At 39.7% G+C, this 21598-nt stretch overlaps 1 protein-coding gene across 5 annotated transcripts; it reads left to right on the top strand.

Annotated features, from left to right (window-relative positions):
* The first annotated feature begins 36 nt into the window (after positions 1-36).
* Positions 37-20964, top strand: GDAP2 (ganglioside induced differentiation associated protein 2). Of its 5 annotated transcripts, XM_065742152.1 has the most exons (14): positions 37-110; positions 1024-1268; positions 2764-2903; positions 7136-7289; positions 8503-8591; positions 9893-9969; positions 10892-11051; positions 12288-12438; positions 13312-13388; positions 14693-14769; positions 15656-15795; positions 16355-16409; positions 19126-19269; positions 20197-20964. In XM_065742152.1, the coding sequence occupies exons 2-14, from the start codon at positions 1093-1095 to the stop codon at positions 20242-20244; spliced, it is 1488 nt and encodes a 495-aa protein (XP_065598224.1). In that variant the 5' UTR covers positions 37-110; positions 1024-1092; the 3' UTR covers positions 20245-20964. The 5 variants fall into 5 exon arrangements, with proteins under 5 accessions (XP_065598224.1, XP_065598226.1, XP_065598228.1 ...); XM_065742154.1 differs by lacking the exon at positions 15656-15795 and having other exon boundaries at positions 19163-19269; XM_065742156.1 differs by lacking the exon at positions 15656-15795.
* Positions 20965-21598: the final 634 nt, after the last annotated feature.

The raw sequence follows: 21598 nt of genomic DNA, 5'->3' as shown, positions 1-21598 counted from the left end.
TCGGAAGCGGAAGTGCCGGGAGGCCCGCTCCGCTTTTTGGGTGATGTCGGCGAAGCGGCAGCGGTCTGCAGGCTCGGGCTTAGGCCGTGCGGGCGCGGTGCGGCCCGCGGGTGAGTCGGCCGTTGGGGTACAGCTGATGGGGCGCCGCGGTTGTGCTGCTGTTGTTACTTGCAGCCTGAGCTGGGGTTGGCGGCGGGGTCTGCATCCAGGGGTGTTTTTTCTTCCTTTTTTTGTTTCTTCCTGGTGGAATGCGTTCTCTCGTTCCCGTTTCGAAACTGCCACACGTGGCTGGTGATGAACCGGCGGATAAATGCCGAATAAGAGGTTTCTGTGCGGCAGGCTGATGCGTTGGGGCGGGTGCCGTTCGCTAGTATCGCAGCCCGGCTGGTGCTGAGTACCGCTAGTCGCAGTGCACGGCTCGAAGCAGCCACAGTTATCGCTGAGCTCCCAAAGAAAGGTCCGACGGCAGGGTTCAGTGTGCTGCAGCACTGGATGCTCGTTGGTCGACGTTCAGATTTATATCTTTATTTTTTTCCCCCCTAAAATCCGTTCGGGTTTTTGTATGTAATTGTGCGGTAATGACAACTAAATGGTGCTTCAGGTCTCATTGAATCTGTGGTTCCACCGGGGTGGGGACCCAGCTTTCATGCTGTTTGTTTTTAAGCACGTTCCTATGCCAGTTCAGACGGAATAGTCACACACACCCTGCTGGGAATTTGCTGCTTCTTTACACAAATAAATAGTCTATCCTACCCTTGGGAATTTGCTTTCAGCAATTTCAAAATAAGAGATCCCAAGTCAGTTGGACCAGGTTAATAAAGGTGTTTTTGTTAGGCCTTACTGAAGCGTTTGTCTTGTCCTTTGTTGTATAGAGACAAAACTAGGAAAGAAGAGAGGTTGGGTTGGAGATAATTCTGGATTTCTGTTAGCTGTAGTTGTAATGCAGCCTTGTGAAAGGCCTGGCTCTATGGGAATCCCTTTCTGTAAACAGCTGGTGACCTGGTTTGGTTTCCTTCCTTTAAGCACCTGGAAGACTCCATTGAGAATTGGAGTGTGTCAGCTTAACAGGAGAGAAGTTGTTCCTTCCATTCCATGGATCCCTTGGGTGCTCCTTCCCAGTTTGTGGATATTGACAGTCTGCAAGGCTGGAGTAATGTCTGTGAGGCTACCCACGTGGATTCTCACCAAAATCCTGTTGAAAAAGCTCAAGTCAGTATTAGGTCACCTTTTCCATACAGGGAAGACCTCAATGCAAAAATCATCTTATGGTAAGTTCCATATGGCTCTGCTGTATGTCATCGTTTCTCCACTTACTGCGGGATCAGAGTGCTTCATACAACAACTGCTGCTGTTGAAAAAGTAGTTCAAGTCCTCCTTTCCTGAATCAAGCATTACACATCTGGGAGGAAGATATTTTTTTTGTTTGCAGGAAATCTGCAGGTCTAATATTTGCTGCACTGTATGTTGTAAATTACATGTTTGTAGGCATTCCTTGATGCAGCAGACCAGAGTAGTATTTCTATTTGCCATACTGGGTATTTAATAACAAAACCTAGTCAGGTGCTAATAATTCTTATTTAAAATAATACATACTTGTTCGCTTACTATTTTCCTTCATTTGCTGGCTTTATCAGTGTTTCTTTCTTTTATGCTGTTCTTTTATGTGGCTTGCTTTGCTCTTTTTTTTTTCCTTCCTCTCTCCATTCTCTCTCTATTCCCATTTCCATGATTTTCTACCAAAATCCATTCACCTTGGTGTGCTGAGGTGAACTTATATCGTTTTCTCCTTTCTTGCATCTGAGATACTCAGACCTACTCTCTTGATGAGGAGCACTGTTAATCAGTATGAAGAGAGGAGGATATTTAGAGCGCAGATACAGGGATCAGCCTGAACCTCTTTCCTGGTTCGTACATGCAGGAAACTAGGCTGTTTGTGGATTTTCTGAACTGATCAAAGAAAGAAGAAAAATAAGAAGCTAAACATCTCGCGTGACTTGGATTTGGCTAAAATAAGCATGTGCAATTTGAACTGTCATGTGAATCTCTCCTTGTGCTTGGGAATCGTTATTTCCTTTCTTATGCTCTTTGATTCTGAAATCTGTGATTACTATTTCTGTAACAAAAAGCAGGTCAGAGTTCTGCTATTCCATCTTCTTGATTGGATCTCTGCAGTGTTTATTTTCTGCTTGTCTGACTCTCATTCAGCAGAGTGAACATGATCAAATCATGTGTTCACAATTTTGGAACAAAAGCAATGAAGACTTGACTAGCTCCAGTGTTACTTGAGATGCTCAGTGGTCTGAGGAAGAGCAGCAGTGAGGTGCCCTGGATAATGTTCCTGCAGATCAACAAAAGAAGCATGTTGCAATATTTGTTAATATTTAGGAAATAATATATCACATGGGCTGTCATTTCTAAGATATGAAAGAATACATCCCATTTTAGAACCCGTTACATTCCATGTTGCTTTTCATGTTGTGCTAGCTAAACCATCCTATGCACAACTACAGCACTGTGTTTTTTGCATGTATCCCTAAGTTACTGTTAAGGTTAAGAATTTTTAGGGAAATGAAGGGGGTTGTGCAATCAGTCTTCATCAGTGACAAAGGATGATTCTGCACGGTGAGTGTGAGAATACACTATGCTTAATGGGAAATGAGTTACTGCTAATGCTTTAACATAACACAGACAAGCAAGGAAATGCTTTTTTGAGAATATGCTGCTTACTCTTGACATTTAACCTGCAATAAACTGTTTCCTCAGGAAAGGAGACGTAGCGTTACTGAACTGCACAGCCATTGTGAATACCAGTAATGAGTCTCTCACCGATAAGAATCCAGTATCTGAAAGTATTTTTGTGCATGCTGGGCCTGACCTGAAGGATGAACTTCAGAAGCTCAAGGGTAAGTAGCAGGAGACAGCTTTCCTTCTGAAACCTGCTGTCCTTTCATATTTTGAAGTATCAGTATTTGGGAATGGACTAAAATAAAGATGCAGCTTTTTCTTTTTTTTTTCCTCAATGTTATTAAGGCAAAATAAAGAGAAGATAGACTCACATACACTTCTTCCACTTTTGTCATTCAGATTGTAGATGATTGAAAACCTTTGACAGGCGTCCAAGTTGCTGAGCGTGTACTTTGTTGGTATTTCAAGAATTCCCATTGTTATTTGAAGCCACTTAGAATGGTTAGCTCATTTAGCTCATGAGCTTTTACTGTAGGGACCTGCCCTATGCAGCTTCAGGTTTTGTTCTTACCCTGCTCAATGTGTACCCACTTTGTGAGTGGAAGAAATAAATCTGTTTGCCATTGCAGGAGTTAAGTGGGTTCCAAAACTGATGGTGTATCCTTTCTCAGCTTATCTTTCAGGAAGTAATTTATTCTCAGTGCCTATTAGATGAAAATGAGTATTTGGGTTTTGTTTTTGTTTTGTGTGAGGAAGCAAGAGTTTATAGTTGTCCAAGGTCATACCAGTCTGATACAGCTTGCAGTTAAAATTAAGATTACTCCTAACTGTGGTTCTGATCTGAATTTTTCGACCATACTGATTCCTGGGTAGTACTGGTTACTCTCTTGGACAGCAGCTATATTTCTTTATTGTGTAGCAACAAAACGGATATAAGGGGCATAGCATTTCTAATACAAATTTTCAGTAGCTCACACTGCAATAGAATAGGTATCCTATTCTGCTTGTTCAGCTGTTAAAGGACAGCAGATGGTAGTTAGGATCCTGCTATGTATATTCACTCTTCTAAAATAATCTTGGGCTTCTTTCAGCTCATTGTGAGGTGGAATGGGAGGGATGAGGTTTCGGTGAGTCCTTAAAATTCAAGGTCTTTCAGCTCTGTAGTAAGTTCTCTCTAAAAATTGGGCTTAGTTCTTTAAGTTCCTTTTGCCATCCTCAACAATATTTGGTTTAGATCCTCCATCCCTCTGGTGACAGTGTCTTCCCTCTTTAATGTGTTCTACAGAATTATGTCTCTATTTGTGATAGCTTTCCTTCAGTCTTGAGGTGGGATCCTTTTAGAAATTGGTTCTTTTCTGACAGTGTACTGGTGTGTTGTGGTAGGGGAAGAAAGAGAAGCTGGGTTACAGCTTTGACTTTTATGGACTCGTTGATATGAGTTTCACAGTAGCAGAAACAGAAGGAACGTTAGATAAGAAACTAGTTAATTATTCATCAACTCATCTTCCTTTTTGTGCTTTTCCCTTTTTTTTTTCTTTGCATAGGAGATTGTTCTTGGTGAGAAGTGAAGATACATGGGCTTTAGGCTAAGCCCATACAAATGAGTGTAGTGGTGGTTTTCAGCTCAGTTATTCCTAATGCGCTCCCTCTATATATGTATCTTTATATTTTATACAGCCAACGGAAAATCATGATTTTTAAGGCATGTGATATGCTGACTTTTGAAGAACTGTGCTTCTTTTTTTTTTTTTTTTTTTTTTTTTAAGACTCAGCTAACTTCTGTGTTCCTGGGAGCAGTGTGGTTTCAATTAACAAGGAAATACTATAGCCAAGGGCTCAGGCTCACATATGAACCACTGTTGATATAGGCTTGCCTGTCCATACATGCTTGTTGCAGTCTAATAAAGACCTTCTGTAATAGCAAATCCCAGTAATCTTCCAAATCCACTGAGGCTTTTTCTCTGCTGCATGCTTTATATGGAGGACTCCAACATTCTGAAGTACTAGAGGCTGCTGTAATGTTTGAAGTATCACCAGGTAAACAATAAGATTTCAGCTTTGTTCCCAGTTTTGCCACAAACCTTGACCTTGTGCAAGTTTACTGGCCCACCTCACCCCATATCTTAGAACAGGAATAATACTTGCTGCTTAATTTATTTTTACAAATTTTGTAGAGCTCTCTACGTCAAAAGCATTGAGAAGTACTAAGTATGATGTAAGCATAGTTAGAAATGACTGATTCTTCATATAATTGTCTGAATGTATTAGTTTCCCTACTGAGTTCAGAGCTATACCTCAAACTAGCTTCATTCTTTTCCAAAAGAGAAAATACTTAAAACGAGTTTTATTACAAATCTTGGGTTCCTCTTTGAGTTCGTGTGATTCGAATGGATCAAAGGGAAGGAACAGAATCACAAAATATCTTGGGTTGTAAGGGACCTTAAAGGTGATCTGCTTCCATCCACCTGCCATGGACAGGGATTCTTCCCATTAGACCAGGCTGTCCAAAGTTCTATCTGGCCTTGAATCCCTCCAGGGATGGCTTCTCTAGGCAGCCTGTTCCAGTGCCTCATCACTCTTGTTCAGATAAAATCCTTCACTACTAACCTAAATCTTCCCTTTTTTTTTTTTTTTTTTTTGAGTTTAAAGCCAGTTAACCCTTTGTCCTATCACTACACTCCTTGATAGAGTCTCTCTCCATCTTGCTTGTAGGCCTCTTTAAGTACTGAAATGTTCCTGTAAGGTTTCCCTGGAACTTTCTTTTTTTTATTTATTTATTTTTAGGATGAACTACCACAACTTCCTGAACTTGTCTTCATAGGAGAAAATAGCTTGATATCTAGTGCCATTTATGCTTTGTTTTATGTGCTGATTTTTCCACCTTGAAGGTATCTAGTTGGTCTCCTGAGTTGAAGCATTTCAAAGAATGTGCAGTAGTTTGAAGTATATGGTCGTTCTGCTGTTATATTATTCCTTCTTAATCCCAAAGAAACAAGTGGATTTCTACGGAAATAATGTGATTTATAAGATCAAAAAGTTTACAAGGAGTTGAGTTAGAGGAAATGTGTTGTTGCCGTTAAGAAGGCATGCTTTAAGTCTTGAGTCACATTCTCAATCTGAAACTTATCTTGCCATAAGATATGCTTTTACATGTGCTATGAAACAGCCTATGCTGTTACTCGTTATTGCTAATGAATACAGTGGAGTGGGTGAGAAGTTAAGCATTCCTGTTCAGTATGAAGCTTCATAATTGACTTGAGCCAAGCTACAGCTACCAGAAGGGTTTTCCTAGCCACTTGTTCACATTTCATTACTTCTCAATAGCAATCTATAAGATCAGGTTAGAAGCTAACCCAGTGAAAAGGTTCTTTTTCAGCTGAATCTGAAAGTAAGTGGCTCAGTGAAACTGTATGGGCAAAAGAAAGGTGTGAAATGCTCCTCCTTGAGTGCTGGGAAAGAGGACTGAAAGGACTTCATCTGTTCAGGACTGCAGTAGACTTGATTTCATGTGAAGTGACATAGATGAAGAAGGTGGGGGGAAAAGTTAGCAGAATATTCTTCAGGTGCCTTTCTTAAAGGAAAAACAGACTTCAAACACTATAGTTGTCCCTGGATTTTTTTTTTATCCAAAACATCTTGATGAAGTTAATAAAGAAGGGCCTGCTAATGTCATTGAGGATTCTGGCAAACTGATTTCCTGACAGAAAACTACAGGAATTAAATAGCAGTAACTTACAAAGACTAGCCAATGAGCAGTGTAAACAACAACAACAAAAAGTGAGGTAAAGGTGTATGCTAGCATGCAGTAAATAGTCCCAGAGTATGTAACTGGAGGGTGCTGGAAATGGAACAATTAAATGAGTTGTCTGAACTTGATTGCCTTCAGGCTAGACATCTGGTCTGTCAAGAAAAGGTGTGTTCTCCTTGAGAATCATACTTGTGCCTTCTGGACACTAAGAAATTAGCAGAATGATTGTAACCTTGTTCTTGGAGTGCAGGTGACATGTATGCTCAATCTTTCTGTTTTCAGGTACATTTGCCAGCAGCATAGTTTTATTTTGGGTAAAAAGACTGCAAAGCTTCTTAAAGCAGTCTCCCAAATCCAAATAGTTAAATTCAGAAGGTTGTTTTTGTATCAGTGTTCTGTATACAGTATAGTAAGCACTCAAATTAAGACAGCACTCCCAGCAATTTATAGTTTGTCTTTATATGTGTAGTTTTGGAAATCGGGAGGAATTAGCACAGCTCTTACCCATTCACCAGGACTAGGTAGGTTTAAGCAGTTGCTTTGAGAGAGAGAGCACTATCCTTAGTATTAGATAGAAGTCAGCATTTTTGGCTATATAGGAAGATAAAGTTCTGGAGGAAATCAAGAGCTTGAATACTTCTGACCTTTTCATGACATTGGTGCAAGTCCTTGAGTTTATTTTGTTTGGTTTTTTTTTTCCAGGATGCAGGACAGGAGAGGCTAAACTCACCAAAGGATTTAATTTGGCTGCACGCTTCATCATTCACACAGTTGGACCCAAATACAAGAGTCGTTATCGTACAGCAGCTGAGAGTTCCCTGTACAGCTGTTACCGGAATGTCCTGCAACTGGCAAAGTAAGTGTTCAGCAACAGCCACCTGTGGCACATCCTTTTCTCCTTGATGCTACGATCTGCACAGACATCTGAGCTGGTTCAAGTTTTGAAACAGTGTAGCTAGAGTTGTGCAGCATTCCTCCATTCTGAGGAGGAGCAAATAATTGTGCTGGGCTCCATGCTGCAAAAAAGCTTTAAGAGTTTGGTCAGGCAGCAGCTTGTTGTCTTTGTGCAGCCATGTGAATGTAGCCACAGGCAGATCTGACTGCTGTAACGATTCCTATATTTGGCCTGTCTGCCTTTTTACTGTAGCTGCAATTCTGTGTTAGGGTGTAAAGTTATTTCTAAAGCAATAGCTGCTGCAAATGAGTTTATAATTCTTTTTCACGTGTGATGTTTTCTACTTCCCTGTAACTAACAGTTTTTTCATCTTTATGGTTTCTGCTTTTGTGTTCTTTTCTGTATTCTGTTCATCAGATCTGGATTGGAGCATCTTATAAGTAGTGAAGAAATGTTGATAATTCTGCTTACTGATTTCTCAGTGCTTTTTAGTCTTCCTATTCTCTAGAGTAACTTTTGATGTTTATGGAGAGCTGTCTACCAGCTCTGAGCTAGTTCAAACTCCTCAGACTATTGTCAACACCTTTGCTTTCCTTTTCTAATAATGTGGCACTTTCCTGTTCTTGCTTTTCTTTACGTATATGTCACTCCATGCCAATGATAGCCTAATTATAGGTACAACCAAGTAAGCCATTTCAGTCAGAGTCTGAACCACTGACCAAAAAATAAAAGTAGATCAGGGGAATAGAGAATTAGCAGAAGAGGGCACTGATTTTCTTGTTTGTTTGTTTTTCCCCTCTCTTTTCCTCATTGTCAATCCTGTGCAGTAGGGAAATTATTTTGGAAAAGATTACAGGAAGGCTGAGGGAAGAGCTTCCTCATTCAGGATATGAGAAAATGCAGAAATAGTGTAGCTGAGGTAGAAGGAGAAATTCTGAGAACAAACACAAGGGAAAATAGAGTGGAATCATTAACGGTTCTCTCCATTTCTACTTAATGATGGTAGGTATGTATCTTTCCAGTTAAAAGTCCTTCTGAGTAAACCTTAAGGAGTGTTGCTGCTACACAGAGGCAGGAGATAAATGATGGTGTTATCTACTAGACTGGTAAAACTTTGTTCTCACCTGACCTTAGATTATGCTTCTGCTCATTTATTTTTCTTTCTGGATTTCAGGGAACAGGCAATGTGCTCTGTAGGATTTTGTGTCATTAACTCTTTGAAAAGATGCTACCCCTTGGAGGATGCAACTCACATAGCACTGCGTAAGTCTGTTGGAAGGTGACATAAGCTAAATTATAGTATTCAACAGATTCTCATCTCTGCAAACTGATGTAGATACAGGGGATCTTCATTCTTGCCCCACTGTCTCATCTGTATATGGTTCAGCCTTCACTCAGTGAGATAGTGCTAGAGAGCAAAACCATGAGATTGTGGTGGCTTCCTGAAAATACCAGCTTACAGAGTTCAAAGAATCAAGCTAAGCAAGACAGAGCAAAACGAAGACAGTTACACTAGAAATGTGTGTTTTATCCACCTCTAAAGTTGTTATATTCAAGAAAAACTCAAGGTTCAGAGAAGGTCAGCAAGAATAGGCAAAGGCAAGGAGTAGCCAAGTAGGCTTTTAGTCTTCAGTCTGGAATATGCTGAAATTAAAACATTGTATGATAGTTTTCTGTAAGCTCACAAGTGGAATGAAATTTGTGAATAGGAATCAGCTGTTTGCTGACTTTCAAACTGAGAACTAGGAGCTATAAAATAATACCAGTATGAACCAGGTTGAGAAGAAAACAGTGAGGAATTTTTTTTTTTTTATAGTTACATCATTTGCTGTATGGAACTTACTACAAAAAAAGCATTGCAGATAAACATTTTCAAGTTTGTGTTCAGGTATATCAGTATCAAAAAATGAAGGTTGCTAGAAGCAAACAAAAATCCTAGGCTGACAGTGACAGTGCATTTTTCCATTCTTTGAGAAGAATATTATGTATTTGCTTAGTTCTTACTTTTCTTTTAGCCTTCTATTGGCCTGCTCCTTCTGTCTGTGTTCCACTCATAACTTTTGTATGCTGCTCTAGCATAGCTGACCCTTGAGTTTTTTGTGTGTCTGACTCTGCTTTGTACCAACTTCTGTATGGCTTGCTATCAGGTTTTTTCTGTGAGAACTGAGGGAACCATGATTTGTTCTGGGAATAATGGTTTTGGCAGCTCGCATAGGACTCAGTAAAGGAAGGATTTGGCTTGTTTTTAGCAGGGTGCTAGGTTCATGTTCCTCAAATTGAGGTGTACCTAGTAAGCTAAAACAACAGAGAGACTCTTCATTTTCTTATCCATCTCTAGAGTGAGAAGCAGGAGAGAATGAGGATGAAACTTGTGGTATTACCAACAACCCATTTCTTGTTAAACCACTACTTATTCCATGCTCATGTGCTGCCTGTGGAGCTACTTTGTATAAAAGGGGAGATGTCTCTCTCTGTTCTGCATTCCACTGATTCCCTTGCTTGTGGTCAGGCATGTAAATTTCTTCTCCTGTTCTTCTAACTACATTTCTTTTTCTTCCTTGCAGGCACAGTTAGAAGGTTCCTGGAGATTCATGGGGAGAGTCTGGAGAAGGTTGTGTTTGCAGTCTCTGAGCTTGAAGAGGTATTTTCTTGACATTAATTCCATCAGAATTTGTAGGCATCTATGATCTTCTCCGCAGCAGTCTTAACTCCCACACTATAAGTTGGATTTGGACTCCCCCTAGAAATCATCTTATCTCACTTGGAAGGATGCTGTGCAACCAGAAGTCTGTTTCCTACCAGCATAGCACCTTTTCCAGTACTGCTTAAATTTCTAGAAGTCACCATGTTTAGAGTCTTTCCATTTCTGGTTTGCCTGTTCCTGAGCTATGAACAGGAGTCAGTATTAGAGTTTATAGCATACACTTATGCTGAATGTGTTTCACCAGCTAGAAGACAGATTTATTGTGCAAGGCTTGCTCTTTATACAGTGTTTTTTGTGTTGTGCTTTTAGAAGATTGCCCTGATTTCCAGTATAACTCGCATACAAATGCCTTAAATGTTACTTGCTGGCCTGTTGAAATAACAGGCTTGGCATTTAGTGACTTGTTTTCAGACAGTTTCTAACAGTTAGAATGCTATTTTCTCAGTCTATATCAAACTTGCTAGTGGTTGTTGCTGTGGAGAATACCAACGCTGTTCATACTATGTTTCTTATGGGTGAGGGAAATAAATAATTTAATAGGGAGGTGTAGTGAGCCATTCTAATCTAAGTGTCCTTTGCTGAAGTCTGTCATCCATGTAAATACTTTCTACTTGAGCTCATGACTTCAAAGCGGGATCTTCTCAGGGTCACTTGCCAGTGTGTCAAAAAAAGAACACAAAAAAACACCTAGATAAAGGCTTTCTGCTTCTATTGCCAAGTAGCAGCCCAAAATAAGCCATCCAGGGAAGGAGTGCTTTGCCTCCAGACCTTAAGGAAGATCTCTGCTACAAGAGCAGGTGTTACACATCTGAAGAGCAAGGATGCGTGGTGGACCTTCAAGCATTTTTCTTATTTGTAGGCCACTTACCAGAAGTTGATGCCTCTGTATTTTCCAAGATCTTTGGAAGAAGAAATACAATCCTTGCCTTACCTCCCTGCAGATATTGGTAATGCAGAAGGGGAGCCTGTAGTACCAGAGCGGCAGATCAGGATTACTGAAAAGCCGGGCATTCCAGATGGTGAGTTTTTTAACTGAATTTTAGATTAAGGATCTCAGTGTGAAAGTCAGGAAAAAAAGAAAAAGCACATAGCAAGCGAAGGGCTGTCTTCAGTGAGGTAGTGTGAGAAGTTGTAATGAAGAGAATTGTCAAGCTGCCTTGTGTGTTCCACAGCAGCAACTTCCACTTTCTGCTTTGCTATGTATGGAGTGTGGCTGGAGGATATGGAAAAGCTGGGTTTTTTTGTCTTATTTTGGCTATAAAGCCATACATTCTGCCTTCCCCATTAAGTAGGCTTGTGAAAGGTTTGCACTTCAAGCAAGGCCTTATGCCACGAAAAGCAGAGGATTTGGATTAAGTTTCAAAGATTTCTGCTTTTGCATGGCTGGTAGCATTAAGGCTACCAGTAACTTAATTTTCCTGTTCCAATACTTTATGTAGCTACTCCTGTTCAGACTACAGTTTCTTGTTTATTTTTCTTTCCCCCTCTTCTACCTAAACCTCTGGCTAGTGATGTTTGCTTCTTTGGGTGATTGCTGTGAGATATTCAACCACTGGCTAACAAAATTTTTGGTGTTGCATATATGAGGGCAAATGTGTGTAATGGAAACTTGTGCTCTTTTCCCATTGTTAGTATAGCATGTCACACTAGAGCTTTGAACCTCAGTTTTTATTCCAAATTGCCCAGAGAGACAGTTTTCCTTTAGGATGTTAAGCTCAATGGAGAATTGTCTTCCTGTTAGTAGTAAGTGAGCCTGTGCTGTCCTTGTGCTTCATCTCACAGTCAAGTAGCAGATAACCAAACTCAGGTTATTAATTTGTCTACAGCCTCTGTTACAGCAGTGTCAATACAAAGGAAGAAGTAAGCCTTTTCTGCAGTACAGCTTCTAAACTGAATAGAAGTTCAGCACGTGTCCCTCTGCATGTTAACTTCTCATTTTTTGACAACTAAGGCAATTGTAAACTTTTAATTTCTCTCTCCAGACCTTATTTTTGGAGTCCTCCTGAGAGAGTTAACTGTCATCCATGGTATCCATTTGATACAAGGGGATAACTAGGACCTGCAAAGTTATTTTACAGACAAGCCAACATCTTAATTTTAAAGTCTGTAGTTCTCAAGTGTGTGGTATAATCATGGTACATTGTTGTCTTCATGTATCATGATGAATGGGTTGGCTCACTGAGAGCAATTCAGGAGTAGCACTGCTGTTTCATACACAGCTTGAACTTTTTATGCTACCTTTGTTTCTACTGCAGATGCTTCAGATGAAGAGGGGCTGGAGGCAGATTTGTCTTTCATTGGTTCCCATGCTTTTGCCCGCATGGAGGGAGATGTTGATAAACAGAGACGCCTCATCCTTCAGGGACAGCTGTCAGAGGCAGCACTGCAAAAACAGCACCAGAGGAAGTGAGAATTTCCTTGTCTGCATGAATGTTCTGGGTTAGCTAGTTGTTCAGAGGACCAACTTTCATGTTGATTTCATTACCTGTTAAGTCTGGTTTCACCCTGTGTTGGTAGCAGTTTCTTTGTCCTGAAGAGACTAGGTAGCGAAAGGAAAGCCATTGAATCCACTGGCATGCCCGGTGCATGGGAACAGCTGGCTTGTCCTTTTTGCCACATGGTGTCACTGTTCTGTCACTACTCTATGTGGTGAGGCTACTGGCTTTAGTATTGCCTGCTTGCTTCTGAGGTTCTGGGCTATGAGCAGTAGTTTACCTCTTTGTCTCAAAGTAGTAAATGGCTACTGCAGCTTTTTTTCCTCATCTTGTTTTTTGTTTCTCTTCTGCCATTAACCTTAACGTACCTGACCACTTTCCAAGAAGTCATTTCAGTACTGGAGACTCTTGAGAAATGTTTGCTATGCCTAGTCAAATTGTTCATCATTTGACAATGGTAATACCCATATGTGACTCTGGTTACTAGATACTTAGGTTCAACTTCTAGACTTTTTTTTTAAGAATGTTTCTGATTTTTGAAATGCTGGCACTGAGGTGTTTCAGTGGAAAAATTTGAAATGTTTTCAGCCCACATGCAATGTCAGCGGTAGCTACTAGATGTTGTATATTCAGTGCCCCAGTACAACTCATTAGATGAGTCAGTGAGCACTTTTTTCCTCCCCAGCACTTCTTTAACAATTTGGAAGAAGCTCTGTTGGTTAGAAATACACATCAGAGAAAGATCACTCATGGCATTTGTTTTATACTTCCCTCCATATACTACTTTTAGCCTTTTAATTGGCAAAGAGGTACTAGATCTGACCAGATGTTTGTATTTTTCTAGTTACAATCGTTGGCTGTGTCAAGCAAGAGCTGAAGACCTCTCTGATATTGCTTCCCTTAAAGCCTTGTACCAGACAGGTAAGTTCAGGGTACTGATACATATTGCCTCAGAATAAAAATACAAAATGGTGTGTTTTCTATTCGTGTACAGCATATCATACCGTCAAGCTAAGTCAGCACCTCTGTAGTGAAGCAGGTGTTCCCTCTTGATTGTCTTTAGAAGATGGTATGGTAAACTCCCCAAAAGCTTTTCTTTAACAGTCTGAGGATACTTGCATGTTCTAAATTTATCTGGAGAATGTAACCAGTAATGTTCTGAAAGAAAGAATAAACTCAGTGGGAATGGGAATTCAAACAAAAAAAAATGGAATAATCTGTGGCTAGTTTAGCAACAGTTAGAGAGTTGAAGTTACGCTTTCTGATGCAGAAGAGCTTTCTTGCCTAGCAGTTTTTGATGTAATTAGTTCCACTAGATTAAGCACTGTTAGATTAAGCCAATGTATAAGATGGTCTATGTGAGGTAATTCATTGTTTGGTCTGAATAACCTCTACTCTTTTCTTGCAAAGAAATGAATGTTGCTTTCAAGTGATTAGTGCAGAGAATAAGCAGTAACCAAAGCAGCTTTTGATGTAGTTTTCCTGAAGAAAGTGTCTTGTTTCTTTTCCTTCAGTTTGGATTTGAGTTGCTCTTTCCTTTATCTTCCTCATAGCACTAGTGATGTAGTATCCTGAGAAGTATATCTTGCAACCTTGAGTTTGGTAGATATGGAAATTAGGGAGAGAATCAACATCCTAGTGAGTTTGGTGGAAGGTATTACTGCTAGGTCCTTGCAGCATGGGAGGGAGTCCCTTTTCATTCTTTTTCTTTAGGTAGTGTCACATTTTGAGGTAAAACTTGCTTTTGTATCATGACAGAAAGAAGCAAGTAGTCAAGCTTTTAAAATCATATCTGTTATGTAGCCAGTAGCTCTGCAGGGAAAGTCTACCCAGCACTTTGGCCTCCTGAAAAGTTCAGATGTTTACCATCATCTTCGTATAAATTCAAAGGCTGTGTGATACCTTCTGCTTTGTTGTTGTAATTTTTAAGTATTTTGGCTTAGACAATGCATGTTGAGGGCTGTTATTTCTTGAATTAGGTAAACGTGGTGTGCATAATTGATGTAAAATTATATTACTTGATATGATGCAACTACCCTTTCTGGACCAGAGTAGCTACTATCACAGCAAGAAGTAACTCTAGCATACTTCCTCTGATTTCTGAGATAGAAACCAGATGCATTGTGAAAATTCTGAGTTGTCTTTTCCTGGTTTAAAAAAGGGCCAACTCAGGAAGCTGACATGACAGGGAGATTTTCCATCGTATTGTTTTTTTTTTCTTGTAGGTGTGGATAACTGCGGTCGCACAGTGATGGTAGTTGTTGGAAGAAATATCCCTGTAACATTAATAGACATGGAAAAAGTAAGACACTGTAAAACTAGAGCTGTGAAGGTTGAATGTGAATGTTGAGGATGTGAGAGTCAAATTATAAGAGTAACTTGGAGTTAATGCTAGAAGTTTTATCTGTAGACTGCTTAAAAGAATTATAGAAAGACCCAGGTTAGAAGGGACCCAAAAGGATCAAGTCCAACTCTTGGCTTCACACGGGACTACCCAAAAATCAGACCTCACATCTGAGAGTGTTGCCCAGAGGCTTCTTGAACTCTGGCAAGCTCAGTGCCATGACCACCTTACTTCCTTCAGGAGTCTGTTCCTGTGTTTGACTACTCTCTCAGTGAAGAACCTTTTCCTGATATTCCGCTGGAACCTCCCCCGTTGCAGGTTCATGTCATTCCCTAGGGTTCTATCACTGTTCTCCAGAGGGAGTATAGATCAGTGCTTGCCCCGAAAAGAGGGTAGCTATAAAAAATATTTACCAAAACAGATCAAAACTTATTCTGTTGTATAATTTTGTGTATTTTGGGATGGCTTTTCTGGAGGAAAAACTGGAGTGTGTTTGGAGAAACATGCCTTACATGGACTCAATTTTATTCTCCAAGAGACTCACTCTGCTTCTGTAACTGGAAAATACAGAAAGTTAAACGTGTCAAGTCAGAATAGTTTTTAATGGAAACATCAAGAATTCCTGCCTGTGAAGTCAGATAGACAAAAAAAGAGACATCCGAATGACTGCAGTCAAGTGAAAGACTTAGAATATTCACCTTGCTTTTGAAAATCAAACAGAATGCCACCCAGTTTCATAATTCCTCATCTGCGAATGAATTAAAAGCAGCATATCAAAATATAATGCAACTGTGAAGCAGTTATTTGCAAAGAAATAAATGCCATCTTTTTTTTCCCATCTCAGGCTCTTCTGTATTTCATCCACGTTATGGATCATATTGCAGTTAAGGAATATGTCCTAGTGTATTTCCATACGCTCACAAATGATTACAATCAACTAGATTCTAATTTCTTGAAGAAACTCTATGACGTTGTTGATGCCAAGTGAGTGTCAATATAAGAATAATCCCTCTGTGCTGAGCAAATGTTTGCCATTCCTTTTGTCTGTTTACCCATTAAGTTGCTGTTTTGGGACTAGGACCTAAGTAGCAAAGGCAAGAAGAAGGAATATTTTAACTTTTCAGCTCAGAACTGCGTTTGAAATCAGGAGGTGCTGTCCTCTGGCATCTCCTGTCTGTAGCTGTTACAGAAATAAATGTATGGGGTTTAATATCTGTCCAGAAGTGGAGCTTCTGAAGCCTAGCGTTGTTAGAAGTATTTTTCTAGTTGTGAAGAAAGGGGATTGAGTAGCATTGGTCATCATAAGTTGTCCATAACTTTCACTGTCCAAGTAATAGATGACAGGCTATGATAATGAAAAATAATTCTGCCATTTTTTCTCTTTGCATTTATTGCTGGTATGTGCCCTTGCTTATACATGATCGAGCTTTTTAAAGTTACACCACAGATACTTAGTCAAAACTATCTGTGTTTTGACAGTTGTTGTCTTGGTGAACATAATTAAAAGTCACTTTTAAAGAGCTTTTTTCTTTCTTTAAACCAGGTACAAGAGGAACTTGAAGGCATTATATTTTGTCCACCCAACATTTCGTTCAAAGGTGAGGTATATAGTAGAAAAGAAAAAAGTATTTGGGATATTGGCAGAGTAGCATGTAAAACTAGCATGAGGAGCATGAAGTTATATAGAGACTTTCAAAGTTAGGCAGTATCTTTTGGCTCCATGAACAGAATTTGAACTTCATCTCTACTATCTTTGATTTAACTGTAGTCTTCCAGCCTCCAATGCAATGCATTTGTCTTTGTCCTGTTTTGCTGTGTATATCCTTAAGAGAGAAACCTGTCAAGCAGCAATGAGATTAATCAGGATTACAGAGTGTAGAGTAGCAAAGGAAGGTGGGAATAATGCTTTTGTCATATGGAGTACTGAAAAATCCTGTCAGTCTTTAGGAGATGAAAAGCTGGTCAAACTGTAAGATTTTGCTATGACCTATGTGGGGCAACAGAAGATGGCGCTCTCTTTCTTCTGTACTTTGTATCAATGTGACTTATTTCAGATGAACTGTCAGACAGCAGCCCTTCCTAAACTTTTTGTCCTATTAAAAGATTAGAAATATGATTCTCCATGTTCTCATCAGATGTATTTGTTCTACTTTCTGGTTAACACTGATAAAATGTGATAAAACTATATGCCTTGAAAAAAAAATGTTTCTACATGTTCAGCAGGAATTCCTTAACTGCTGAATTTCTGGAGATTCTTTCTTTGCTCGTGCAGCTGGCACACTGTGAGACCTGGAGCTTCTTGTTTTTTATGTAGATAAGACCGCTGCCTCCCAGCAGTGTATTTTCCATTTTCTGTCAGGATTATTATTTGTTTCCCCCTGTACAAATCTGAAGTGATAGAATTAGAGCTTTCAGCTCTGATGCTTCAGAAAATGATGGAGCAGACAAACAGCATTAGTATGGTCACAAAACTGAGTAGAAAAGCTGAAGCTAGGCAATACTAGTGTTCCAGATTCTCAGCAGCAGTTTATCCCCCTCCTCTCTTCTGTGCAGTTCTATTTGATTGGAAAATGTTTTGTATTGGAGGATGGGAAGTTGTGTTCACCAGCCCATTGCTGTTTTCTTTGTCCCTTTGAGAATAGCAAGCAAACTCGGCAGATCTACAGGATAAGCAGATAGTTGGCAGAAAGCAGTGAGGATGAGATAGACAGAACTCTAACTTGCTGGAAATTTAATTGGTTTGTACCCAATTCTAGCAGCACAGCTGGAGATAAAGAGGATGTGTCAGTGTCATCCTGCCAAGCCTTTTCTTTAACTGAAAGGCAGTTGCAGAGACAGCCAGCTTATGAAATATGATGTAGGATATGTAGCAGAAAATCTTGGTGGAGATGGTGGCTGCTAAAAACCTGTATTGAATCCTGGCACAATGGGTGGCTGCTGTCTTTTACAGTTGCGTTGTTTATTTCTGTGCCAAAAGAGATGAGAATCTTGGAAATTCACGTGTCCCTAGAAAACCGTCATTGTTCTGAATGTACTTTACGGTGCCAAGTAAGATTCTTTGGTTTCTAGATATGAAGTTGTTTTAAATTACATATATTCCAAGGCTGACTGCCTATCTAGAACATGAGGTTTTCAGTATGCAGGGTTTAGCAGTTACTCAAGAACATGAAGTAGTAGAAGCAGGATATGTCCCTACACAGTTTTTGTAGGTTAATTCTGCCTTTTGCTTATGCTTTGATGTGAGCATTTTTGTGATCTGTGAGGAAGTCCAGTCCATACTCTTGTAGTGGCTTGGGAAAGTAACAATTTTTACTATACAGCTGGCAATAGTAACAAATGTCTCTTCATCTAACTAGAAGTGTTCCTGACTTCTGTAGAGAGAAGTCTTGCCTTCGTTAATGAAGGCAAAATGCATTAGATGGATTTCCAGTTGGGTTTTTTTGGGGTGTTTTGTGTGTTTGGTTTTTAGGTTATCACAAACGTTGCTGAGTGACATGTTACCCTTGAAATACCATATGCTTTATTCTTGTACATGAATGTAATTCTGCTTGTTCATGCTCTAGCTGTCTGTATGCAAATAAAGGGCTCTCTGGGGTGTCTTTGTTTGGTGTTTGTGTGTGAATTCTCTCACCTCTCCATTTGTCCAAACAAAGCTTTTTAGAGTTGGGTGTGTTATGAGTGAAGCATTAGTAGGTGGATATTGAACAACCTTACCCTGAGAAGTTGTTTACGTAAGTTTAGTAACTTGGTTGTGAATTCAGAATGCTTTAAAACTGAAACACTTAAATAATATTCATAATCCTCATTTTCATTATGAGCAGTTTTTGTCTTGTTTTCTGTAATGGTCATAAAAGTCATTTCTGGATCAGAAATATATACAAAGGTTGTTGTAGACTACTTGCAGCTTTTTCCACATGAGATTCTTATCCTTGTAATAAAACTTTACTATTGTAATAAGTTTTTCTTTAGGGTATGACCCAACTAAGAGACAGGTGGTACGTTTTATGTGTTTTGCTGTTTTCTGGAAGAAAGAAAGTCTTGGTACTTAACCCTGTGGTTTTACCCTGTGGTTTTCTACAGTAGAAAATAGGGAACTTTAAACTGGAAGCTGGGGAGGAGCTAGCATGGAGTTGGACAGCACTAGTTTTAAAGCTCTAAGGCTTTCTAGCAGATAATAGTGTGTAGTATCTGACATTATTTCAATTATATAAATGTCTCAAGTTTAACTCAAGCCTATTTTCGAATATTATGTTGACTGGTAAGGTTTTGAAACAGCACCATCTTAATTAGTTTTTGTTTGGGGTTTATCTTCAGGTCTCAACATGGTTTTTCACTACCTTTACTGTCTCAGGGCTAAAGGACAAGATCCACTATGTGGAAAGCCTTCAGCAGTTATTCACAGCCATACCTCCAGAACAGATTGATCTCCCTCCTTTTGTTCTTGAGTATGATGCCAGGGTAAGTGATTTCACGTGGCAAATACCTGTCTGTGTTCCCAAGTGTACTTACATCTCTCATTATCATTATATATCATATCTCATTATCATCTCAGTATCTCTCATTCTGCTCAGGAAGAGCTTTAGAGGGCTTGATTTACACATCTGAAGAATGAGGAAAGGAGTTCCTGGTGTGTTTAGTTGTTCTGTATTTTGTATGTAATCCAAGGAGTGGGCTTGACTGAGAAGCAGATGTCTTCCCCAACAGTTGCAGCCTCCTGTGTGTAAGAGAAACTACATTTCTTCAGCCAAGAACTGTAGCTTGACATGCTAAGAGCCTATCTACAAAATACAGTACGTGTATGGCAAGTTATATGCTTTATACCTACTATGTTTAAAAAAATAAAAATAAAACTTTTTTTCTTTCCTGTGCCATGTATCAAGCACACGGCAGGGGTGAGTGGGGAAGCAGCAGGGAAAAATGGAAATGTAGCAGGGAGGCTTGCATTGGTTCTTCCTCCTTTCTTCTCTGCTCCAGGTCTCCACCCAAATGGTGGAATTAATATGGCTTGCACTGCCCAAATCAATGCAAAGAGGTGGTGCTCAAACTACAAAGAAGCAGCCACATATTGCTGCATAGGCAATTTGAAATGAATGACTGGCTCTCCTAGCATTTCTGGCTTCCTTGCATCACAGTTGTGGCTGAATTTTAACCTGTTTTGGTTTTGTTGTTGTGTTTGTTGTTTTTTTTTTTTAAATAAAGGCAAAAGCAAGGCTTGTTTTTGCCTGATCACCAACACAGTTCTGTCCTGGGTGAATTGTGGTCACTGTACTCATGGAAGAAGCAGTCAGGAGTAGCTGTTTTTTTCTGTCCCTGTATTAGTGTACATTGTATTGAGGTGTATTGGAGAAGGTTTTTGTTCAACTCTTCATTCTATTCTCATTTCAGGAAAATGGGCCTTATTATTCCTCTTATCCTCCATCCCCTGACTTGTGATCTGCAGTCCTGTAATGCTGTTGGTTTCTCATGGATCCAATGACCTGATGTCTGCCAAAACCTGTGCATTCGTCCACAGAATTCAGAGAGAGGGTTTTCCTCCCCCAGCTCTGGTATTTTTTTACTGAGGAGATATTTTCAAGCACTCAAGCAATCAGAACACTTTATGCCACTGTGAACTGTACGACTATTTCAGATATATTTATCCAATGGAAAAGTTGATTTTTTTGGGATCAGTATTTTATTTTCTTCTTTTTTGAAGCTGTTGCATTTATTCCTGAACAGACTTCCCCTTTTTAGGGAGATCCATGCAAAGTACTTGATTGTGTTTGTAACTATTATAATTTTCCACATCCATTTGTAATACCTGTTTTTGACTGGTTTGTACAACTGTTGTGCAGTACCAGCCTGACATGTTGCTCATCGTATGGTCTCTATGCTTCACATCTGGTTACTTCCCCTTTTGGTTAGTGCTGATTACTTTGGTTTTGATGCAGCAGAAGTACCTGAAATTGGGAATACAGTGTTTGCAGGCTGAACAGAACCCTACAGCCAAGCAAAGATTACTGCAACACTTAGTACCATAAATGCTGAATGAGCTAGAAGCCTGATACAGTCTCAGTCCATCTTCAGTGAACGATGTGACTTGTCAGGATGCCACTACCCTCCCAGAAAGAATAAAGTTGAAAAGCATTTACGCTTCCTTTATATTCTTCTAGAGTTCTTTGTGTCTGCTTTTAAATGCCAGATGTGTTTCTATGATAAATTAACACGATCTTTCTGAAGTGGTGGAGAAGGGAAATGATTACTCCAACGCCAACCCTAGCCCAAGTTGTTTCTTAGAGATACCAGTGTCCTTTCTAGATACGCTGACTTACACATGATACTGTATGACATCTAATGATTTTGACAGGTACAGTATCCAAGAGTGCAGCAGTTATGTTTATGGAATTGGATGTTTTTTGACATCCTTTCAACTTCCAACAGAGCACTGAAAGAAAAGGGAGAAGGCTCCCTTAAAAAAATAACAGGGGTGATGGAATCTATAGTAGGAAGACCGTCACAAAAGTACTGAGTACAAAATGTCAACGTGAGGTCTTACAAGGTGGTTAGTCTGAAAACTTCTTTTTCCCAAAGCACTGTAGATTGTTGGGATAAATAGGAAAATAATCCTCCCTTGATTTTGATAATTTAATTGTCACAACTTGCTTGCAATTTGAGGGTTTTGGCTTTCTTGTTTTAGGAGTGCAGTGGAAGATGGACCATGCTGAGTTTCCTTTCTCTCCTGCCTTGGCCTCCTTTTGGCTTGATGTGTTAATGCTCCACATACCCTCAGTACATTGGTATGTCAGTT

This window comes from Cyrtonyx montezumae, unplaced genomic scaffold (genome assembly GCF_038088225.1).
Source record: "Cyrtonyx montezumae isolate F1298 unplaced genomic scaffold, pur_monq_1.0 scaffold_3, whole genome shotgun sequence".
Classification (NCBI taxonomy): domain Eukaryota; kingdom Metazoa; phylum Chordata; class Aves; order Galliformes; family Odontophoridae; genus Cyrtonyx; species Cyrtonyx montezumae.
The sequence above is the reverse complement of the archived record's forward strand: the minus strand, read 5'-3'. Positions and strand labels throughout refer to the sequence as shown.